Source organism: Balaenoptera musculus, chromosome 2, assembly GCF_009873245.2.
Source record: "Balaenoptera musculus isolate JJ_BM4_2016_0621 chromosome 2, mBalMus1.pri.v3, whole genome shotgun sequence".
NCBI lineage: Eukaryota > Metazoa > Chordata > Mammalia > Artiodactyla > Balaenopteridae > Balaenoptera > Balaenoptera musculus.
The window spans coordinates 92,011,214-92,035,201 of NC_045786.1; the positions used below are offsets into that span (position 1 = coordinate 92,011,214).

A 23,988-nucleotide genomic window follows, 5' to 3' on the forward strand; every position below is an offset into this window, starting at 1 on the left:
CAGCAATGAGAAGTCCGCGCACCGCAACGAAGAGTAGCCCCCGCTCGCTGCAACTAGAGAAAGCCAGCGCCCAGCAACGAAGACCCAACGCAGCCAAAAATAAAAAATAGGTGAAATAAATATTTAGAAAATATATATATATATATATAAAGAAAATACAGGGAAGACAATGTTGAACCTAAAGGAATGAATGACAAATGGTGTTATTTTAGGTATGTGGTAGTACTTGGTGGCCTAGGGGAGGGGAGCTTCTTAATCCCTTCGAATTACTTAAACCAGAACTGATGAGGAGAGCGAGGGGACAGGGGACGCTCATTTGAGTTGGGCCCCTTGGACCAGGGAGCACAATGGGCTGGGCTATAGGTCTTTCTCTACTAATGGGAGGGCCAGAGGGCTACTTGGCTGTCCATCTGTCTGCAGGCAGGCCAGGCTGGGGTCCCACTGGAGCATAGGGCCCCCTGTGTGCACTCAACCCTCCAGGGAGAAGTCCCTGCCAGTCCATCTGGGGATGCTGGGGCAGGGCAGGGAGAGGTGCTGGGCAGGGCCAGCTGGCTGCCGGGGCCCTGATCCTCGCCCTCTGAGGGTGGATGGTGAGGGCGGTGGCCACGGCGTTCCTGGCTGGGAGCCCAGAGGAGTCTTTTGTAATCACAACATGATCTCGTGTGCTGGGCGGTGAAGCCGGCAGGGAGAGGCCGGCAGAGGCCCGGCTCCGGTGGCTCCAGCTTCCCTCCTGCTCTGGCTCCCCCAGGGCTGCTCTGGAAATCTCTCGGTGCCTGCTGTTGCCATGCACTCGGCTGTGAGTGGCACCTTGCCTTTGGCGGGGGGCTTCTTGGGGCTGGGACACCAGGCGGCCACACTCTGGGGGCAGCTGGGGGCAGCTGGGCCTGGGAGGAAGAGGGCTGTGCCTATGCCGGTGGGGGGCTGGGTAGGGGCATCGGCCACAACGGGGTCCCTGCAGCCAGAGAAGGAGGGACCCGGGGATCTCGGTGCTGAGGCACAGTGTGCCCCGGGGTGGCTCCCCGGCTGGGCCTGCCCTCAGAGCTGGCTCTTTCCTGCCCCGACTGACTGCCGGCAGCTCAGGGCCTGGAGAGGCTGGGCCTGTGGGAGTGGCTGTTTCCCACAGGCTGGGCACAGGTTTGGGGAGTGGGGTCCAGGGCCTGGGAGCCGAGGACAGAGCAGGGGCCTCTCTTTTCACCGTGGTTCTTGGCCTGGGAGCCAAACAACCCCCCCTCGACCTCCTGAATACCCTGGCAACTTCCCAGTCACGGCAGGTTCCGCTGCCAGAGCCATTTATAACTCCCATTCCAGGCTCTGCTCGGCATTGGAGCTCCCTGGAGAGCCGGGGGGAGGGGCAGCCACTGCTGGGAGCTGCAGGCCTGGGTATGAGGCCCCGGCCTGGGCCGTGGAGGTGGCAGGAAGATGGGCAGAGAGGCCAGCGGGGTGGGGCTGGGGCCCTTCCATGGGCCATCTCCCCACGTGACCCTCACTCTGGGCCTGGAGTCTGCTCCTTGGGTGGTAAGAACATGGTAGAGTGGGCGAATGTGAAAGTCGAGGAACTGGTAAGGGATGGGCCCAGCAGTCAGGAGCTTGGGCCCCCTGGCCTCTGCAGGGGCCTCATGGGGCCGAGTCCCCAATGAGCAGGCAGGAGGAGAAGGATGCAGAGCTGGACAGGAGGATCGTTGCCCTTCGCAAGAAGAACCAGGCCTTACTGCGCAGGTACCAGGTGAGTGGGCTGTGATGGGCCGGGAGGACTGACCGGGTTGGCACTCCCTGCCCGATCTGCAGACCCTGAATGGTTGTCTCTCCCTGCAGGCTCTGGGCCTGGGACCAGGGTTAGGTTGGGTGTGTTCCATCTCAGGGGCTCTGTGAGGGTCCTGGGGACTCTGTGATGTAGTGCCTCTGCCCCCTGGTGTCCCACTGGTGTCTCTCTGTGTAGGCCTGTTGACATCTGTGTCTCTGTGCACCTGGGGGGCCATGGCCTGTGCTGACCCCGGGCCCTCCCACAGGAGATCCAGGAAGACCGTCGGCAGGCAGAGCAGGGGGGCATGGCTGGGACCACGCCGGAGCTCCTCCGTCCTGACGGCCTCACTGTCACCATCAGCCAGGTTCCTGGAGTAAGACCCACCCGGCAGACAGGGTGGGGTGGCAAGGAGGTGGAGGCCCAGCCCGTGCCAGGGGAGCACAGCTGCCCCCGCTCCTCTGCTTCTCCCGCTTACATTCTGGGGCATACCTACCAGCTCCCAACCTCATGCAGCCCAGGCCACTGCTGGCCCCCATCCCCAAAGAGCCACAGCTGAAAGGTGACCAGAGAGAAGCCTCTTCATGCCCTTTTCCAGCCCCAGAGCTCAGCACCCGTATCCCCAAGCACAGGCCGCTCGTAAACCCCAAACCCCAGGGGCACAGAGATGTTGGGGCTGAATGCCAGGAACAGCGTCTGAGGGACAGAGCCTCATTGTCTGAGCGCTTTGGATTTCCCAGCTCAGAGATGATGGGCCACTGTGGAGTCTTGGGCCCCTGGGTGGCCCCAGGCCCGGATAACCTAATGCCACTGGTATGTGAACGCCTCGCAGCGTCAGCTCCTCTGTGGGCATTCCAGGGAGGGCCAGGGCTGGAACCCAGCCTGGGGAACCACCCAAAGGACCCAACCCCCAGCTTCTGTCCAGTGCCGTCTATGTGGCCTGACGGCACGGCCCCTCATTCTGCAGGGGAAGCGGGTGGTCAGCCGGAACTGGGCAAGGAGCGCCCTTGGACCTGGAGCAGCCAATGAGATGCTTGAGGATGAGGAGGCAGAGGCCCACACTGGTGCCTTCTGCTTGGGGGAGCGGGTGGAGCTGGCTGTGACCATGGAAAACAAAGCCGAGGTGAGCAGTGCTGGTGGGGGAAGCCCGGGCACCAGGAAGGCAGCCTCTTCTTCTCTGGCTCTGCCACACTGCCCATCCTCGCCTTCCCCAGGCCAAGCGGATCGTAAGTGAGAAGCCCACCAGAGCAAGGAGCCAGGGGGCAGAAGGGTCACCTGGAGGGGGCTTGGGCCGGAGCCCCTCCATGCAGATGGCCATCAGCTCAGATTCTGCCCGGAAGGTAGCTCTTCAAGAGGGGCTGGGGACATGAATGTGGTGGTCCCCTTTTGGGGGAGGCATAGAAGCTGAGTCACATATGTCCCCATTCGTGGGGACGTGGCCCAGGCAGGACCTGCAAGAATTTCCCACTCCTTCTTCCTTTCTCTGGCCAGTCTCCACGTTGGGTGGGTCTTGCAGTGAGAGACAGGGTAAGCCAGGGGTGTGACCTAGCCCCTTACCCTGCCTGGACCTCTGGTAGCAAGCTCAGGGGGAGGGGGGGGGGTGTCTGGAGGTCCGTCAGGAGGGTGTAAGAGACTGGCCATGTGCCAGGTGTGGCCTCTAGGTGGCAGCAGCCCCTAGTCTTGGCTCTCGCTCACAGCCACTGGGTGCCTCTCCACCCTGCCTGCACCTGACCACACACCCCAGCAACAACTCTGTGGATAGATGCTGTTATTACCCCCATTTTACAGATGAGGAAATGACACACAGAGAGGTTAAGTAACTTGCCCAAAAGACACCACTAACACGTGGACGGAAACCGTGTCTATAGCAAACAGCATGTTAGAGATGGAATGGATCTAATTTTTTTGGTGGGGGGACCTCAAGATCTTGAGAGAGGAAGGGGTTAGTAGACTCTGGATCCCCATTCCAAGCTCAGGGCTCTTTCTGCTTCGACCCCATGGTGCTTTGTGTCTTCTCCCTGCAGGGTGTCCGGGAGCCCCAGAGTCCAGGCCTGGTCCCAGGCGCAGCTCCCCGCCGGCCAGTGGGGGGCACCCCGGAGGTGGGCTGGGACTATGCCCAGTGGAAGCAGGAGCGAGAGCAGATCGACCTGGCCCGCCTGGCGCGGCACAGAGACGCACAGGGTGACTGGCGCCGCCCGTGGGACCTGGACAAGGCCAAGCCCACGTGGGTGGCAGGGCTGGGCATCCTGCTGGGTCGACATGCTTGTGGGGCTGAGTCGGGCTAACTGTGGGTGTCTCTTGGAGGGCTGCTGGGACCCTCCCCAGGGTGGTGAGGCTCTGCCTGACCCTCTGTTCGGACCCTGGGCTCAGGGCTGTGTGTGGGCACTGTGTTTCCCATCTTCCTCGGGCCCACCCTCTCCATGCTGTCCTTGGTTCCGTGGCTGGGCTTGGGGCTGGGACTGGGGCAGGAGGTGTCGGCCCACCAGCAGCCTTGCAGCCTCTGTGATCCCTGCCAGCAGCCAGCCTGATTCCCTCTCTCTGCAACGCAGGCCACAGGACTCCAGCAAGCCTCGGGAAGAGGGCCCGGCCAGGGTGGGCAGCACGAGGGGTGAGCCAACACCCACCCCTCCTGGATTTTTTCACCCCTTGCCCCCGCTTCCTCTCTGTTCCCTGTCTCTTGGTTTACCACTTATTTTCAGAGCTGGAAGGAAGCATGGAAGGACATCTTCCTTCCTCTCCCTCCCTATCAGAGGAGGGCACCATGACCTCCCTTCCCATCCTCCGAACCCACAGCCCCTGTCCTGGATTCTGACCCCAGAAGGTCTGGGGAGAAGGGCTCACCAGGAAGTCAGCGCTGGGGTCCTTCTGAGCTGTTGGTCCCTTGTGGGCGGCAGCTGCCCCTCGCCTGTTATAGGAACAGAACTTTGCGTCGCTGGCCCCTCATTTTACACACAAGGGAGCTTGAGGCTGGAGAGGCTCTGCCGGTCACCTAGTCAGGAGTGATACAGCGAGCACAGGGACACAGCTCCCCTGACCCCCAGGCCAGGGCTCTTTTTTGGGAGCCAGAACACTCACAGCTGGCAGCTTCCCGGTCCCGAAAGAAGTGATGTTCCTGCTTTGGGTCTTTTGTGACACCCACCCCTTCCCCATTTCCTTTTTCCACTTAGGCCCCAGGGGCCACCGAAAGCTACAGCCCCCACCGTTGCCCCCTGATGGCAAAGGTGAGTTGGGACAGGACGAGGAGCAGGTCCCACGTGCTGGTGAAGGAGCTGGGCTGCTATGGGCCTCTTCTCTCCTGATTTGTGGACCATCTCTTGCAGGCGGTACTACTCGGGGTGGGCAACCCAGCAGACCTCTGGTGGCGCTGGCCACACGCAGCAAAGCTCGGGGGACAGAGAGGCTGACTGGCAGGGCCCGCAGGTAACATGTGGCAGGGAGCAAAATCGAGGGAGGCATCTGGGCTCTCTAATTTCCTGGCCCTCCCCTGCCCCTGGGAGGTCAGGCCCAGCACTGGCCCAGGTGCCTGCTCCAGCCCCCGGGGGCCTCTGCCTCTTGGCTGACTGCTGCCTTGTGGCAGGTTAATGAGATGCGGGGAGAGGCCATCAGCAAAGGCAGCAGCAGCAAGAGCCTGGTGTCCAGGGAGGCTGGTGGTAATTACAGCAGTTACCTTCCCCTGGGAAGTCAGGCACGCCTTTCCCAGGCAGCGCAGGCCGGGACACGCACGGAGTCCCCACAGAACTCAAGGTGCTGCAGGCTTGGCCATAAACAGCAGTTGGGGACCTGCAACGGGGCCACGGTGGGCGGTGTTCAGAGGAAGTGGCTGGGTTTGGGGAGGAAGGTTGGGCTGGAAGGGAAGCATCCTGGAGCCTCGTCCTGGCTCTGAGTTTCCTCTGAGACCCTTGGGCTCTCGCTTCTCCCTGGAGGACATGGGCTGCTGGCTACGGAGCAGGTGACGTGAAGTGGGATGGGTAGTAGTGGGGCCTGCCATGTTCTGTGTTTCTGCAGGTGGGAAATGAAGGGAGGCAAGGAGGAGCTGGAGAGCCAGGAGGTGGGTACTTGGGCATAGGATGGGGCGGGCTAGGGACATGAGCCCTGAATTCACCAACCAGCAGAGCCAACCTCCTGTTGTCAGGGAAGCCCAAGCACCAGAAGGACTCCAAATGAGAAGGAATGTGCGCAGACTCCGAGCAGGATGGAGCCGGGAGGACCCATGAGTGTCCCAGCAACCAGCCCAGCTCCAGCATCAGCGTCGCCAGAGGAGCCAAAAGAGGAGTCAGGAGCTTCGACAGCCAGTCCTGAGCCTGGCTCTCCACAAAACACGGACTTGCTTCCCCTCGACCTCTCTCTAGGATGTGCCAGTAGCCCTGGGCCCGGGGAGGGCACGTGTGCGCTCAGTCCAAGGCCTGGGACCCAGGAGAGCCCTGTGTCCTGGCTGGAGGGTCACGAGCAGCCCCTGGGGTGGACCGAGCCCCAGGCTGAGCCAGAAGCCCAGACTTGTTCTGGGCCCCCAAAAGAGGCAGGGCCCCTGGAACCCAGAGAAGACAGGCCTGGCAAGGCTGGGGCCCAGCAGGTCCTGGCACCTCGAAGCAGACCCCCCAGAGGAGGCAGCCAAAGGGCGAGGGGCGCAGGAGGTATGAGGAGCAGGACAGGGGGTCCTGCCCCTGCAAGAAGATGCTGAGCAAAGCTCTCGGGAGCAGGCGGCCGGGCTGGGGAGGGGGGGAGGGAAGACACCGTCAAGAGTCTTCGAGCTCTGGGCGTGCGGTGGCTGGCGGCTGTGGCAGCCTGGCTGAGCAGTTTGGCAGACTCTCCGGTGGAGTGACACCGTGAAGGCAAGGAGCCAACCCCTGCACCTCACGGGCACCCCCCTGTGCACGTGTGTGCTCTCACCTGCAGGTAGGGCCCCTGGTGTATCCCCACGCCACACCTGGTCTGTGAGGCTGGCAAGCCCTGTCCCAAGCCTACTGCTGCCCAGGCCACAAGCTCCCTGACCATGGCGAGAGGACAAGGCTTGGAAGCACTCAGCACCTGGCTCTCCTGGCTTCCATCACCCCCAGGGCCTGGCCTCCCTCTCCGGCTGCTGGCTCCTGGCTCCTCAGGTACAGGCAGCCTCAGCAGCTGGCATGGCCAGCCCGGGCTCGGGCCCTGTCCTACACCCCTGCCTTGCACCCAGGTGAATCACAGTCCAAGACTCACAGGATGGCCAACCTGGGGCTCTCACAAGCAGCTGGCAGCATCCTGCCTTTCCCTGGGCCTCAGCCTCCTGGAAGAGGAGGCAGAGGCCCAGAGAAAGGGAGGCCACAGCCAGCAGGGACAGAGCTGGGGACAGAAGAGCAGAGCTCAGGTCTCCTCTGTGAAAGGAAGGGTCTCTGGAAAGTCTCTGAAATGGGGCGGGGGGGGGGAGTAAGGAGGGGCCAGCTTCCTCTCCCCACAGCAGGCGCGGGAGCCCACCGTCAGGGCCCTCCTCCCCCACCCCCAGGTCAGACATGGAGTGCGCCCTGAGCGGGGGCAGAGGGCGCCTGCCACCCAGGGTCGTTTCCTGCCATCTCCAGCTTCCTCTTCCCACCGCCTCCCTGCACTGTGTCACGCCAGAGCAAGGTCTCAGGCAGTGACCCAAGAGGCAGAGAAACAGCGACTCCAGCTAAGTACGACACCAGGACTTGTCTTTCCTCCTTAGTCTCCGTTCCCGTCCCTCCCCTGAGGCCCACGTCTCCGCACAAGCTGTGGCTTCCTCTCAATTCAACAGACATTTCCTGAGCACCTACTACCAGCAATGCAGCCGGTGGGCGATGGTGACTTTGCCAGCAAGAGGGAGGGAAGAAACCCCTGCATCCGGCAGACCCAGGTCGCGCAGCAGGAGCTGTTCTTGCCTGCAGGTGCCCGACAGGGGCCGGGGATGGTAGTAGGAGCCCAGAGGGAACCATCCCACCGCTGCTCGCAAAGGCAGGCGCGTCTCCCTTTCTCATCGTGTGTACCCTTTGCCCCCAAGCCCCTGCTTGGATCTCCCCACGTGGCTCTGCCACGGTTGTTCCTCTCTGCTGAGGGTCCTGGGCCTCACCAGCCTCTCTGGGTTCTCCAGGGAGTGTCCAGATCATCCCCAGCATCTCTCCAGTGTCAGTGAGGCCTAAACTGTGGCTCAGCTGTGTGAGGGCTGGGCTTCCCCACTGGCTCTTGCTCCGCTCTCCACCCCCTCTATCGAGGAAGCACGAGGAGGGGGTGTCTTTTTTGGCAGATCAGATTGTTTAGAGCAGTGCCTCTCACACATTAAGGTGCAGAGTAATGCAGATTCTAACTAGGGAGGTCTGGGTTGGGCCTGGGAGCTTGCATTTCTACTAGGCTCCAAGTGCCGCCTCTGCTGCTGCTTCCTGGACCACACTGTGAGAGTAAGCGTTTGGACTAGAGTGTATGGAGGGCTAAGGGCAAAGACAGACTCTAGACTCTAAGGGCTGGCTGCTGGCTCTGTAGGGGATGGGGGCAGGCTGCTGCTGCCCGGTGGGAGCTTCCTGGCCTCAGAGTTGGGTGGGACGCTGATGCATTGGGTAGATGCTTGAGAGTGGGTGGCGTCAACTTCCTGTAGTGGGGAGTGAGAAAGCTGGTTGGGAACGGGATGAGGTGAAGGGGGTTGGAAGAGGTGAGGACTGATCAGAGGAATTTTGGAAAGGCTTGGGAACATTCTGTGCATATGGGAAGAAGACCCCTATGAGATACGAAAAGGCAAGGGTGAAAGATTCCAAGCTCAAGTTTTCCTTTTGCCTTCCAGTCACACGTGCGTGGCTTTGGAATATGGCACTGGCTCTGGAACTCACGACTCCCAAAGGATGGAGCTGGGGTAGAGCAGGTTCGGGCAGCCTCGAATTCAGATGTCTCCCAAATAATTGTGATCCAGAATTTGAATTCTAAGATTCACAAACTTCCCCCAGCCCCCAGTGCCCCGAACTGTACAGATGTGCCTTCATTAAAGGGTCTGTGCCAAGGCATGTTTGACTATGGGATGGGGATGTAGAACTTGGGCAGAGCTCTGGTTGAGGCCTCACAGCAAGACCTAAGCAGGAGAGGAAGCTGGACAAAAGGGCTATGGAGAAATAGGGCTTCTCTTCCTTCTGGATGTTAGGAGATAGGGATGTCACGGGAATGAGTCACTAGGGCTTGGAGAGAATGGAGTCTGGCACAGGACGTCTTCATTGCAGGAGGACTGTAGTGCAAGGCCAAGTATCACCGAACTTTTCTCAAAAAAGGGGAGCCCTTCTTCAGGAGCAATGAACCAGCAGCTCTTGTGGCCACCCCTCCTGCTCTAGGATGGAACCAGCTAAGGAGCAGGAGGGAAGGGTAGACATCCCTCCACAAAGCTTGGGGCCATGGAAGGCTGCTCTGTTTCCTTCTGGCTCCTTTGGTTAAAGGCCTGGCTGGGAGCCTTCTTCTTGGATTCCCTTCTCCTCTCCAACCAACAGACAAGACTGCTCCTCAAAGGTGGGAAGTTCTTCATGGGACACGGCTTCAGGATCCCAGGCACAGAGCTGGAGGAACTGACAAGGGAGAGTGCAGTGGGTAGTAGGGAGCCAGCAGGGAGATGACAGCTTTACCTAAGGCCTCAAAACAAGGAGGGCAGAAGAGGTGGAAAGCATCTCTGTCCTGGCCCATATCACCTTACAGAGGGGAGCAGCAGACCACATTGTAAGGGAGGTATTTTGGGGATGATAGGCAGCACGGTTGAGTGGAACAAACATGGGCCTTGGAATCTGAGAGACTGAATCTGAATCCTAGGTCTGCCACCTGCTAGCTCGATGACTCTGGTCAATTTTAACGTCTTAAAGCCTCAGTTTTCTTGCCTGCAAAATGGAGCTAGCAATACCTATGATGAAGGGTTGTTAAGAAAATTAAACATGAGAATATGCAAAATATACCTGGCACACCGTAGGCACTCTATTCACAGTAGCACACAGAAGGCACTCAGTAAATATTTGTCGAATAAATAAAGTAGCTATTTGTTGTGATCTCTGTCTGCTTGGTTTTCTATCTTTTCCACTGTCTTCTCTTTTAGTCTCATGGTCACTGGAGTCAATACACTCTCAGGGAAACAGGGATGGTTTGTAAATGTTACCCTGCCTTCTAGGACAGTGAGCTGCTTTTAATCCCCCGGGGTAGTCTGGCTGAGTTAAAAGCATCATGAAGTGACTCTGCTCTTACAGGGAATGTTCTTTGCCCTCACCCACCCCCTGGATCACAAGGATATCCTAAGCATTTCCCCCTGACTTTGCACACTGCCTCTTGCAGCTCAGAGTGTTTCCTCTTTTCTTCTGTTTACATCATAGCAATCTCAGGAACTCACTCCCCAGAAACAAACTCCTTTGTGGAGTTTGCTCCATGCCTCCCAAAGTTTTATCACCCAAAGGAGCAGCATGCCAGTATTTTCTTATAATCAAGAGATGGGTAATTGGGGATCCCTGGAAGCAGGGGATCCCCAGCTATCTAACAAGTCCCAAGTTTGGAAGGTTTGACCACCAGTCAGCTCCAGCCCCAAACCCTAGCCTCAGGGACAGGAATAACAGGAAAAGATGGCACTGGCCCCTGAAAAGAAAAAAGGAAATGGCAAAAATCCCACTTTGGCCATATCTTCTTATTTGGGGGACTAAATCGGGGGGGGTCAAGGGAATAGCAGAAACTAAAGGCACCGTTTCACTTCTGCCTCTTAAGTCATTTATCAGTGTCCACAGACCCCGCAAGCATCTCTTCCTGAGTGAGGGATATCAGGGCTTACGAGGAAGAGCTGACACAGGGTGACCACAGCCCCACGGAGGGGGAGAAGGCGAGGCTGGGGAAGGCAATGAGAGAAGCCGCGTAAGGCACAGACGAAGGCTGCTTTCTCTCAGCAAGTCTGCCGGCCTACGTCACGGCCTCTCATTAAGCATCCACTTGACGCCGGGGAAGTGAAATAGCACAGACCTGGCACCAGAAAGGACAAATGTGGCACCCACTGCTCCTTTTAAGGACCGGCTGGAGGAGCTGCAGGCCCCAAGGCAGGAGGTGAGGCAAACACATCAGTACCTTTGTGGGAGGGGGAGGGAGGACTCTTTCAGGCCTGCCTCCTTCCTAACAAGCTCTCCAGGGCAAGCTCTCCTGCAACCTTCAAGAATAACCAACAATGAAGGCTTTTTCCCTTTTAAAACTCTAGGGACACAGTGTTTCCTCTTCCCTCAGCAGGGCAGCGGGCTTCAACCAAGAAAGAAGGTCAAAAGTCACCTTTGGATAACCATCTGTTCAAACAGTAATACCCTAACCCCAAGTTACTGAATCAGAGGGAAAGGCTGGGCCAGTGCTTCTCACATTTTAGCGTGTGTCCGAAACACCCGGAAGGCTAGTTAACACAGCGCGGAGCTCCTCCTCCTGAATTTCTCATTCAGTCGGTATGGGATGGGGCCTAAGACATGGCGTTGCTAACAAGTTCCCAGGTGATGCTGATGCTGGTGGTCTGGGCACTGGTGTACTGTTTACTCCCTGCCCCTTCACATTTCTTCCCATGCATCATTTTTGCCCGAAGGGACAGTCCCTCCCTTGAAAATATATTAATTACCTCATGTGAGTATACTGTACTTTTATTCCCAAGATCTCGAAGCCCTGGCACACCTGTTAGCTCCATTTGCTCTCATGAATTCTCAGTTGGTTAGGAGGAAAGAGAGAGGTCAAGGGCGATAACCAATGCCACCGCTGAGTCTGTAGGCTGCCTGTCTTCCAGTTCAGGGGTCCCTCCCAAGAGCACACTGCCTGCCCAGCCCAGATCCTCGTGACATGTGAGCTGCCTGCAGCTCAGAGACTGGCTGCTGTGACTCAGCACTGCCCACTAGCAGGGAGCTGAAGGGACAGGTGGCCTCCAGCACAGGCCGGGGGAGACCTCAACTCATCCTCTGAGCATGGAGGTAGCACAGAGAGGTAGAGGTGAAAGGAAATCCTTGGTAACCAGCAACTGCTTTTTTGGACAAGTTGGTTTGGGGACTTTTGAGGCTCACTTCGCACACTGTAGGCGATAAATAAATAGTTCTTGAAATAATGGTAGTGGTTTATGGAAAATGTTCTAAGGAGAGTTAGAATCTTACTGCTGATTAACTGATGAGCTATTGTAAAAACAGATTACTGAAGTTAAGGAAACAGGGAAGTAACAAGGGTAGATTCTTGTTGGTAAGCCATTTAGACTGGGCTTGTGTGGGTATCATTTCTTTCCCCCACTGTGCTGAGGAAGTGTTTCTCTGAAGTTTCTGGCATAAGAAATATTTTTAGCATTGGCCCTGGAGTCATCGTGGTGTCACTGTCATGATCTACTTGTGTATCCACAGCCGAGAATCTTGGTTCAGGGGAGTGAATTGCTAGCTCACAGCTGCACTGGGGCACAGGGAAGCTGGTTTGGCTCCGGCGCTCCTTACTGACCAGGTGGCTCAAGTACACTGTGTGCCACTGGGAGCCATGGCTGTTTCTGCGCTTAGGACAGACAGCCTGGTAGAGTCTGGGAGTGTGGTTAAAAAAGAAGATTTCATCTTTGTATTTTTAAATTAGCTACTGGAGGAAACAAAGGGCGTAACACAGGTTTTCTGGCAGCAGAAACCTACATGTTATGTCAGCAAGTAAAACAGATGCGACCAAAAAACTGTTGATAGAGCAGATATTTTTATAGCTCAAGATTGGCCACAGGGCCAGGACAAAGGAGACAATGAATGGGTTACATATTCTCTGTTGCCTCCTTGAAGCACCACATGGAATACAGCTGTGGGCTCCTGGCGCCTGGCAAGAACAGGCAGGCCAAGCCCAAGCCCCTCAACCTGGCAGTGAAGAAACCGCGGCCAGAACGGCCAGTGCAGCTGTGAGCTAGCAATTCACTCCCCTGAACCAAGATTCTCGGCTGTGGATACGCGAATGGATCACGACAGTGACACCACGATGACTCCAGGGCCAATGCTATCCAACGCGGTGATCAACCAGGTGGTCAACAGGGCCAGGCACTGAGCTTAGTGCTGGTCCTCTGAAACAAGCAAGGCCACTGTGCTCCCTCCCTCCACCGAGGGAGACGACAAAAAGTACAGCTGTGGCCCTTTTGTTACTGCACTGCAATTCCAGAAATACCACCATTCTCTGCAGACAGGAAGGGGAGGGCAATTATTATCCCTTTTAAATAGCTGTGGTAGTCCTAAAGCTCGGGACCTGACCTTTCAGTTCCCCTTAAAGAAACATGTAGAAACAAGTAGATGCTCTCCACTCAGCATTTCAAAACAGGATATAAATACTCAACGAAAGAACACACTATCTTAGGATTCCCTAGTGAAAACCAAAAAACAAGGTAGACAGAAAAAATTCCAAAGCTGTGGTCTCATATGTGTAGGAATCTCGAGCTGTTAGGAAGAAAAATGTTTCTTATGCCGGAAACTTCAGAGAAACACTTCCTCAGCACAGTGGGGGAAAGAAATGATACCCACACAAGCCCAGTCTAAATGGCTTAGCAAACTCCTCACCCCTCACCCTCCAGAACTACACTTTCGAAAGAGGATTATTTCATCAAATGCAGGCTGTCGAGAAATAAACGCACACGGTCACTTCTAACATAAGCAAACACCTAGAAATGATCCAGGTAGTCCCAGTGCAAAGCAGTTAAAGGAAAATAATCCCCCTTTGCCCAGACCTCTCCTTCCCGGCTCAAAACCTGACGGACAATTTTGCAGCTAATTTCTAACCCTTGAAAATAAAGCTATTCCAACCGCTGCTCCCTGCCACCAGGCCCTGTTCTGGCGGAACAGTGACCTTCGCATTGGCCAGCAGGCTCCTGCTGCACACACTGCTGTATGTGCCCAACGTGTGAAGCCGTGTGCAACTGCAGAAGCCACATGTCCCCGTCTACAGAAAGGAGGGGCTGGCTTGAAGAACTTTGGAAACTCACTCCCCTTCTGCTCTGCCTTACCAAGCCCTCTCACAGAAAGCCATTGTGTGGGCTCAAGAGGGAAATAAAAGAAGGGTGGACTTTTTCCATGCTCCCCTGCGGACCACAAGGTGATGTAAAAGCACAGCAGCCACCCCCCAACAGCTCCGGAGAAGTACAGGCCTCAGGGGGCCCCACCGACACTGGCATCTCACTCGGTTTCGCACTGGGCAACATTGTCTAATAATGAGCTGAGCTCAATTGCTTGCTGTGTATTTTGCAGCACAACTAATCCCTTATATTTGTGCTTTCCACCCACATGTCTTTTATTGTTTGCTCTAGGGAAGAAAAAGCCTCACCTTTGAAGCAACCTACACCTTCTCTCTGCCCTGTGGCTCTCTCACCTCCTCCACTGTAGACAAAGCTCTGTCCAACCACTGCAGACACATCCATTCGTCTCCCCCAGTATTAGCACTTCTTGAGCTTTCTAGGGGCCAGTGGTTTAAGGGTGAGAACACTGATGTTATCAGGCGGCTGATCCTCACCTCAGCTCAGCTCTCAGCCAGCTCAATGTTTATAATAATTCTTAATCTGCGTGCTTACTGGTCCCTTAGCTTCCTCAGCTGGGCAGCTGCTCAGAGTCCTTTAAAAGCAGAACTTTTTTCCAACAATTTTAGGGTTGGCAAAAGGTAGCTGAGCTAGATATCACTGTTCTTCCAACCCCGTGACTGCTTCCCGACTAAGACGGATTCCTGCCACCCTTCAATCTGGTCAAACCATCAGGCACAGAGAACATTAGAGCAATTGCTTTTTCCTCCTACACCTATTCATTACCACCCGTCCACCACACCTTAGACCATTGCCTCTTCCAACCTCTACTCCTTCCCCAAGAAGCATGAAAAGAGAAATGATCAACTTACACAGGCTGACGTAGAGTTCTTAGAATGTATTTTTGTTCACCTGAAAAATAAAACTTTTAAAAAATATACAGGACTTTTTGAGTACAGGTATATCTTAAATGGCTGAATTATAAATAATGTCTCTGGTCACGCTCACAGCTAGAGCTGGAGCTAATGTCCCAATTCCAGTGAAGGCATTAGAGAGTCAGGAGACCAGCAGCTGGACCCACGAGTGGTTTCTCTAGACTCTGATCCATCCCAAAGTGGATTAAACAGTCCAGAGTGCAGGGGTCAGGATGGGGACAGGGGATTAGACTCCCAGATGTTCTCTTGCAAGTTCAAAGGATTCTTGGAATAAGAGATTGATTTACAAATTATTAAAATATAGGACTAAAAATTCACACAGTAAATATAAATTACAGACTATTATTTAAGTTATAAAGTGGCATTTTATGTTTCTTCCCCCAGGCCCTCACCAAAGATTTAAAAAGGCCTCAGGGCTTCCTAATGACCGAAGTGCTCAGAAATCTCCTTCAACCAGGACACCTTGGGGGTGCTACCAGCCTGCCCCTAGGCTATGATAGCTCAGCTGCTATTATCTTGCCCACACCAGGACATGGCTTAAAGCAAGGCTGTTGTCCTGTAAACTTGGATCAGAGCTAACTGGAGTGTAAGCCAGAAAACTGGAGAGACAAATTGTTTCAGGACTCAGGTGGATAAGTTGTTGTTGTTGTCATTGTTTTAAAGTGCCTCATTTCCCAAAAAGGAAACACGAAGGGGTTTGATATCTTGTCACTACCCACACTCAACTGCCTAAAAGCAAGTGGCGGAAGGAAACGGAATTCAAATTGAGGATGTATAATTCTTGCTGCCCCAGAGCTAGCTCTACATATGTCATTTCACTCGATGTTTCTCATCTCAATAAAAGTATAGGCTGCATATAAGTAGAGCTTATCAGGAGAGGTAAAGACAAGCCAATTTAACCTTCCTACGGCTGGTCTATTATCTGGCTATCCAAACACAATCCTGAGGTTGAAGCCCACCTTTCGGCCTTTTGCGTTCCACAGTACAACTCATAACCAGAGGGTGTGCTCAAAGCTCTGGTTTCACAACAGATTTCGTCCTAATCACAGGGCTACACTGTCACTACAGGCTCAGGGAAGAGGGAAGGTGAAGGTGATTACTGGAACAAGACCAGATCTTGAAGAGCAGGAAAAAAAAAAGATAAAACACTTGTGAGCCACTCTACTTACAAAAGCTTGCTCTTCCTAAAAGAACTCTGTGAGAAGGCCAAGGGGTGAAGCACAGAGGCATTGCTTTTTCCCTTCCTTCTTCCCTGGCCCATATCCAGATACTTAGGGCTGCAACAGAAAGCCTCTTAGGTGGCGGCACTAAGGTGGGAAGAGGAGAGCAGGGGATCAGTACATTCCCCAGCCTCCCTGAACTGCTTCTACTTCTCCAAAGGTTTTCCACTGTCCTTTCAACAAGTTTAAGAATGATTATACTTTTGTCCTGTCTAACCCTAACGTGTCATAAATCTATCTTTCTGAACTAGGAGGGGGAAAAGGGGAAAGAGCGGGTAATGAAAAAAGTGTTTGTGCCCTTCTGGCTAGCTGCACTTTGGGGGCCAGCAAATAGCCCTTGCTTAGCCCTATCCATCAGTCAGTAGCTACCCAGGGTGTGGGAGAATACATGTAGTTCTATGTCATTATAGCTTCTAGTGCATATGTCAACAACTATATACAGGGATCTATAAATTAAATGCATCTGTGGCCACTGCAACTAGGTTGACGTACCTGAGCTCCACTACTTTTGGTGCCCTCCTCCTTGCGAGAGCTTCGGCTTATTAAAGAAGAGCCCCTACAGCTCCCTCCTTCCCCTGAGTCTTGGGGGAAAGCCCGAGTCACCCCTCCCCGTAAGATACCGAAGAGCTAGCGGCGCAGAAGGGTTCGGTGCTGGGATCTCCCCACCCCTCCCCCCATCCCCCTTATGGCTCAGGGCCCGGGCGCAGCACGGTCCTAGGAAGACAAAACCCCGAACCCCCGGAGAATCGTGGTCCCTTGGCTGAAGATCCGACTTCAGGCCCCTCGCCCCTGCGGCGAGCGCGCGATCGTCGGGGGAAGGGAGCCGTTCACTCCCGTGGGGGTCACTACCGCGGGCTCCCCGCCCGGTCCTGCTGCAAAGTCCTGCCTCCGGGCTTGGGGAGGATGGTTTCCGGCCACCCCTGGCACGGAGGGGTTCAACGACTCCCGGGCGCCGCCGCCGCTTCCTTCTCGTCCTCCTCGGCCCCCTGCGGCTGCTCCAGCGGCCCGGCCAGGGGGCTGTCGGCAGAAGGCTCAGGAGACACGGGCCGCGCCGCCTGCAGCGGGGGCGCGGCGCGCGGCGCCTCGCGGCGGGACGACCCCGTGGTGTTGGGCCCCGCCGCAGCCGCCGCCCCTGAAGTCCCGGACGGGCCGGTGGCGTTGGAGCCGCCGGGGGGCGGGCCGGCGGCTCCTCCCGAGGTCCCGGCGCCCACCGGCTGCCAGATGAGGCTGTAGTAGACGGCGAGCACGATGGCGGCCAGCGACACGGAGAGCACGTAAGCAAACACGGTGGCGAGTCGGACCCACTTCTTGTTGGTCTTGGCCGCCATCTTCGCCTTCTTGTCCCCGGTGTAGGTGGCCGGCTTGCCCCGCTCGGCCGGGGCCGCGTCGCGCTCCTTCATGGGAGGGCCCCGGCCTTTGCCCCGGTGCTCCACGGCCCCGGCTGGAGGGGGCCTGGCGGCCTGCAAGGACTGGGCAAGGGGCGGCCCGGTGCCCTCGGTTCCCGGCCACTCGGCTCTCCGCCGCCGCTCCTCACGCCGCCAGCCCGCAGCCCGCCACCGCGTCGCTGCAGCCGCCGCCGGGGCCTGGACCAGTCACCGCCGCCAGCGCCGCCGCCGCCGCCGGCCCGTCAGCTGCTTCCCCGCCGCCGCCACAGCCACAGCCGCCACAGTCGCCCGGCTCCGAGTCCCCATCCGCCGCCGCCGCCGCCGCCGCCTGCCCGGCCGCCGGCCGCCCGGTCTCCAGTGGCCGCGCGGACAGCGCTCTCCTCTCCTGCCCGGCTCCCCCGCCTCTCGCGCCGGCAACAAGGGGCGGGAGAGGGCGCTGCTGGGGGCTGCCTCTTAAAAGGGCGACGGCGGGGTCCGGAAGTGCCGCGCGGGGAGGCGGGCTGCAGGCGGGCGCCGCAAGCCCCACCGAGACGCCCCGTTAAGAGAGAGTTAACGGAGGCTGGCTCTTAAAAGGGCAACGTCGCCGCAGCCCCTTAAGGGCTGGCGCGGCGAGGGTGGCAGCCCGGGGCGCTTCTTTAAAAGGGGAACGGCGTCCTTTGGGGCGGAGTGGTGAACTGGAATGGGGGCGGGGAGGGGCGGGGAGGGGCGGTCGGAGCCCAGAGCTGTCAACTCTGGCGCCTCCCCTCTGTGTCCAGACTGTCCGAAGTGACAGGTGGTATAGCAGCAACGGCTTCCGCTCCCAGGTCCCAGGCCTCAGTTTACCCCCAGAAGTGGGGGTGATTTCACGTTGGTGCTCTCGATTCGCGCCCCGTTCCACGTACCCGCCGGGCGGGGCTTTCAGACCCCTTTACACCTAGCGAGCCTGGACCATGTCGTCTGGCGTAGGCAGCCAAGGAAGCTGGAGCGTGCACTGTGGTTACAGCTGGTCGTGCCCTTTCCCAGCCCTCACCCCCGACCCGCCGCCGGATCCCGCCTGGGCTTCAGGGCTCTCCCGATTCTCTGTCCTCGGAGATCCCCTAGTCGGCTGCCCAGACCTTCCAGAGCTTTCGGGACAGTACAAGTGCGGAGCTGTTTCTCCTCCCACTTTAGTCCTGAAGTTTGTAACAGGTCCCAGGTCCCGCTTTGGGGGGATTCCGACTCCCGGGTTTGGGCTTGATTCATGGACTCAAGAGGCTGCCCTGAACCGGTGGAGCGGCTTACAGGGCTTTTCCCTTCTCTGATCCTCTCCGGGTCTCAGAGCCCGGGCGGCTGTTCCCCTGCCATCCTTCCTAAGTGAGGCTTGTCATCCCTCGTTTAGGTGCTGACGAACCCCTCCAAGCTCGGACTCTCAGTAGCCGCTTACCCTGTGCCTTCCCCCTCCTTCAGCCCTCCTCTCTTTTGGCTTCTCTTCTCCCCATTCCCTGTCTATGAGGTTTTCTAGAATTTCTGGTTCTCTCCTCCTTGAGTTCTACTTCCTGTGTTCCCACAGCTGGGTGTGTGGACCGCCTGGGTATCTCAGTGGGTGTGGGAGACGGCCTTGGCGGGGGGCGCGGGGTGGGGAGAGGACTGCGGTCGGTCCTAATTGGGTTCTGTGGGCGAACCACCCCTCCTGACTCCTGGCTTCAGACTCTGTGGGGCTGGACCGTCTCTGCCTTTTCCATTTCCCCTCCTTCTCTACAGGAACCCTTAGCTTCCAGACACTGTGCCCCCTGATGAAGAAGCCCCACCCCACCACTGCTGCCCTGCCTCCCCCACTGCAGAGAAGTCAAGTGGCTACCAGAGCTCAGTGTGCTGATCAGGGCTGGAACTCCAGGCCCATAGCCCAGCCCCTGACTCCTGAAGCTCAGGTGGGAGTCTGCCACTAGCAATGGCCAACTGGATGCTTATTTCCAAGAACAGGCTGCCTTTTTACTTTCTGAGAGATTTTAAGGACATTGAAAGTTTGGAGTGCTTATTGCCTTCTGCAGGCTGATGGGGAAAAGACAACCACTCCTTCCCCATCCTGCTGCCAGGGTGGCCAGAGCCCGTCTAGCAGGGCGACCTGTTAAGTCAAAATCCCTGAATTGCCTCTGGATGTTGAACTCTCTCTCTACCTTACTCTCTGGCCTTCCTGGCAGGACCGATCATACCAGCTGTACCAAGGTGAATTATTCTTAAAAGATTCCAGGTGAGGCCAACCCAAAGCCTCCTTCCATATGCTTCCTTGAATGCACTCTGAATTTCTTCTGTTGCAAATTAAACTTCTTTCTTCTTGCTTGGCTCCCAGCGGAGTAGCAAAACAGCCTGTCACTTTTTTCCACACTGAAGAATAGATATACTTGAAGCCCCTATTCAATTCCTCTCACCCTATTCTTCTCCAAACTAAACAGTGCCAGATTCTTTAACCTGTCATCAATAAGCCGTATTTATTATCTGGATTTACATAGTGTCTTTTACCCTAGGAACTCAAAATGCTTTCAGGTATAATTGAGGCTCATCTCCCTGGTGCCTGAGCCATTAAGAAACCATTAGTGTATTCCTGTTGCAGGCAACTAAACGGCCCCCTGGTGGCCTGAAAGTGAATATGCTTCTCTAAGTGCCTCTCCTGGACTAAGGGTAGGCAGAGTCAGAACAGAGAATCAAGGCAGCTTGGGGATAGAATGGGCCCAAAAGGTCCTCTTTTGTAAATACCCTCATGGACCCTAGAACCTTCCCCACAGCATCCCTATGGAGCGCTCTCCAGCGTTAGCTAAAAGACCCTCCATGTTGGGGCTTCCTGGTGGCGCAGTGGATGAGAATCTGCCTGCCAATGCAGGGGACACGGGTTCGAGCCCTGGTCCGGGAAGATCCCACATGCCGCGGAGCAACTAGGCCCGTGAGCCACAGCTACTGAGCCTGCGCGTCTGGAGCCTGTGCTCCGCAACAAGAGAGGCCGCGATAGTGAGAGGCCCGCGCACCGCGATGAAGAGTGGCCCCCGCTCGCCGCAACTAGAGAAAGCCCTCGCACAGAAACGAAGACCCAGCACAGCCAAAAATAAATAAATAAATTAAAAAAAAAAAAAAAGATGCTCCTCCTTAAAAAAAAAAAAAAAAAAAGACCCTCCATGTTGGTGTACGTTATTGTCTGCTCCCTAAGGCAGCCCTTTCAGGCTTCGGAAAAGTTCTGACCAATTGTAACAGCAGCAGTTCTGACCAACTGTAACAGCATCCACACCTTTATTATGTGTTAGGCACCATGCTAAGCACTTACATTCCTTGTCTCACAACAATCTATCAGGTAGTTACTATTTATCTTCATTTTAGAGATGAAGAAATTGCCTCAAAAAAGTTCAGTAACTTGCCCAAGGTCACATAGCTAGATAGAATTCAAACCTGAGTCTTTCTGACTCTAGAGCATTAGATACTGATCCCTGTTCTACTCTGCCTCACTGGCAGAGCTGAACTTTGTCTCTGTAGTGGATATTGGGAGTACCACGCACATCACCCTCGGGATGGAGGCTCTCATTCCTCCAGCTGCTAGGAATGTTGGCTACTGATGGCTCACAGCTGCCACTGTCCCTGGGAATTGCCCTGAGGCACCAAAGGAAGTTGTATCTCTCTCTTGGCCTACAAGACCAATAAATAGGGCCAAGTTGCAACAAAACCCAGCCAGAGATGTGCAGGGTTCCTGTTAGGGAAGAGGAGGGCTCTATCTCCAAGGAGCTGCAGAAGTAGCCAGTATGTACTGGCAGGAGCCAGGAGAGGATGTATCGGCTGGATCGAGGGGGAGGTGAATACTAAGTTGAATGAGGGGGAGTTTATTGATATGGGAACACTCTCCCATGAAACAGGATTTAACATCCTGACAAGGATCCTGGGAGACAGGCTCACCAAGTGAAATGGAAATGCCAGAAGTACCATGGCGGAAGATGGAAGAAGGGTTCAAAAAGCTCAGAGAAGTGGGCATGCTCTAGTGAGTATTCCATGTAAGATCAGAAACCCACTTAAGTTCTGCAGGAGGGCCCAGAGGATACTCTGGTTATCAAAGCAAAGAGGAGTGCACTGGTGAGAAGCTGAGTTTTGGCTGTCCTACGCAGGCCAGGGCTGACAGCAAGAGGCCAAAACAGAACTGGCTCCCTAATAGCAATGGGGATGTTAGGACTGTGAAATGATAGAAACCAGAGATTGGCACACTATTATAATAAGCAGCAAGTCGCAGTGGCAGTGGGGGGGTCCTGACAATAGAGCTATGCAGATGGTTAAAAGGTCGTAGCATCTCTGGGGCAAATTAGTGCGAAGAGTGCCTTTTTTTCACATTTTTGCAAGTCACTTAAATGTGGCTTTATAGACAACAGCTGGATTCTCATATCTGCTTTGGTTGGCAATATGCTGTTTTGGTTAAAATATGTGAAGAAAATCCAGCCTCACGAATATATGTATTAACAGTTGGAAAAGAGAGGAGCATTTTAATAGACTTTTCAGCTAATTGTGGGCATTTTCCTTTGATACTACACCAAAACTCAACAAGTAGTATTTTCTTAAATGGTGGTTGTAATGTAGAATATGAAACTATGTCAGTGAACTTTTTGTACTCAATCATATTAAAGTCTATTGATCTACCTTGCATTCTGAATGGCTCTTCTACCTATGCATGATTTTGTAACATCCTTTGGTCATTTGGAAAATATTGGTTCATTGAATTATACAGATCTTTCAAATATTGATACAATTCATTATACAATACTAAAAATCATATTTGTTAGTATCATCAGAAAAAGTTTTAAGTATTGGGAATCTGTCAAGTTCACGATAGTGCATACAAGTTTCCTAAAATTCTAATTTTCATTCGAAAGCTCAAATTGTATCATTGGCAAAAAATACTATCAGTTGCTTTCCTCAAAGTCACAGGCCTACTTGGTTTGAATCTGAGAAAATATCTGCCAAATAACCAAGTCTGAATGACCATAGTTTACCTGTCAGTTATTTTGTCGACTGAAAATGGTGTTCTATGAAAAAAATGGCTAGTTTAGCTCATACTTAATTGCACAATTGCTTTTTCTTGAGAGAACCATTATATTTCTGGGTGCAGTACGGTACTTTCTATTTAATTACAGAGAATATTAAAAAAACATGTTTTTAAGGGTTATGATTTAATAAAATTTAACAAACTTTATTGCTTCATTAAGGACATTCTTAAGTGAAACTGACTCTTTTCTTCCCTTCCTTCCTCCCTCCCTCCCTCCCTTCCTTCCTACCTTCCTGCCTTCCTTCCTTCCCCTTTCCTCCCTCCCTCTGTCCTGTCTTTCTTTTTTTTCTTTTTCCTTCCTTCTTTTTTTACAATGAACTACCAGAACAGTTTAGTGCCACTGCCTTGGTTTGATAAGTTGCCAGAAATTTTATCCAACATTGTGTTTGCACCATCAGTGCAAATGTCAACACAGTTAAAAAGGTATATAATGTCTTAGTATTATTATGCAAATATTTTGACCTTGTGAAATACCTGAAATGGTCTCAGGGACCCCCAGCGATCTGCAGACCACACACAGAATTGCTGAGCTGTACAATGAAAAGAAATCAGGAATGAAAGATCAGGAGGTTGGTGACAGTTGCTCCAATAAAGTCACGATACCTTGTCTGGTTTCCAGACCTGCCTCAATTTTCAGACCCAGAACGCTTTTTTTTTTTTTTAATTTACTTACTTTATTTTTATTTATTTTTGGCTGCGTTGGGTCTTTATTGCTGTGCACGGGCTTTCTCTAGTTGCAGCGAGCGGGGGCTACTCTTCATTGCGGTGCACTGGCTTCTCATTGTGGTGGCTTCTCTTGCTGTGGAGCACGGGCTCTAGGCACGTGGGCTTCAGTAGTTGTGGCACGCAGGCTCAGTAGTTGTGGCTCATGGGCTCTAGAGCACAGGCTCAGTAGTTGTGGTGCACAGGCTTAGTTGCTCCACGGCATGTGGGATCTTCCCAGACCAGGGCTCAAACCCGTGTCCCCTGCATTGGCAGGTGGCAGATCCAGAACCCTTTGACTAAAGGAGAGGTTGGGTCTCCAGGAGGAAGGCTTCCGTAATGCTATGGCAATACAGTAATGATTTTCTACTCCTTCTCCAAAGGGACCTATGGCCATTTACTTGGGTAACTGTACAGTGGGGAAAGTGGAATAGCCAAACATTTTAAGGTCATGCCGTGTCTGAGTTGACACTGATATCTGGAGACCTGAATCATCATCATGGCTGCCTGGTAGAGTGGCTCTACATAAAAATATGTACAGCCTCATGGGCTGTAGAAAACAGCTTGATGAGTTGGTTAGAGGCCTAGAAAGGGAAACAATGGAAAATTGGGAAGAAGAAGAGGCACATGGATGTATCTATGGGAGTGGACACAAAGTGTGAAGATCTATACATTGCATGTTAATGTCCACCCGAGAGCATCCACCATGGAGGAGAGGCTAAATAGCCAAGTAGATAGAAGGACTTGGCTAGTTGACATTAGCCAGCCTCTGTCATCTACCTCTTGTGCTGGCCCAATAGGCACATGGAAAAGTGGTCATGTTGCCATAGCTGGAGGCTACACATAGGCATATAGTGTATGGCGGCAGGGGTGCACCCAGCAGAATGGGCTCCCACTCACCAAGGCTGGCCTTTTTATTGTTGCTGCCAAATCTCCAACCTGCCAACATCTGATGTTACTTGGTAACAAGGTGACTACATTGCACCTGTTCTAATCGGGAAGGCTTGATGATTCATCTTGACTTGAATCAGTATGTATTCTGGACAG

At 54.4% G+C, this 23,988-nt stretch overlaps 2 protein-coding genes across 12 annotated transcripts; one reads left to right on the forward strand and one right to left on the reverse strand.

The window, feature by feature from the left end:
• The first annotated feature begins 657 nt into the window (after nt 1-657).
• Nucleotides 658-9,635, forward strand: CCDC9B (coiled-coil domain containing 9B). 11 transcript variants are annotated; one of them, XM_036843788.1, is made up of 12 exons: nt 835-1,515; nt 1,610-1,723; nt 2,007-2,114; nt 2,706-2,861; nt 2,953-3,078; nt 3,763-3,962; nt 4,288-4,346; nt 4,906-4,959; nt 5,059-5,158; nt 5,316-5,482; nt 5,744-5,786; nt 5,871-5,972. In XM_036843788.1, exons 1-11 carry the CDS (start codon nt 1,420-1,422, stop codon nt 5,752-5,754), a joined length of 1,191 nt encoding a protein of 396 aa, XP_036699683.1. In that variant the 5' UTR covers nt 835-1,419; the 3' UTR covers nt 5,755-5,786; nt 5,871-5,972. The 11 variants fall into 11 exon arrangements, 9 of the variants coding, with proteins under 9 accessions (XP_036699681.1, XP_036699683.1, XP_036699684.1 ...); XM_036843789.1 differs by having other exon boundaries at nt 5,851-5,921; XM_036843786.1 differs by lacking the exons at nt 835-1,515; nt 5,316-5,482 and adding an exon at nt 658-796 and having other exon boundaries at nt 5,871-9,635.
• Nucleotides 9,636-14,559: 4,924 nt separating this feature from the next.
• INAFM2 (InaF motif containing 2) lies at nt 14,560-17,802 on the reverse strand. Its single transcript, XM_036844992.1, has 2 exons — nt 16,324-17,802; nt 14,560-14,875 (listed from the first exon to the last, which is right to left on the reverse strand). The coding sequence occupies exon 1, from the start codon at nt 17,229-17,231 to the stop codon at nt 16,767-16,769; it is 465 nt and encodes a 154-aa protein (XP_036700887.1). The 5' UTR covers nt 17,232-17,802; the 3' UTR covers nt 14,560-14,875; nt 16,324-16,766.
• Between the last annotated feature and the right edge of the window lie 6,186 nt (nt 17,803-23,988).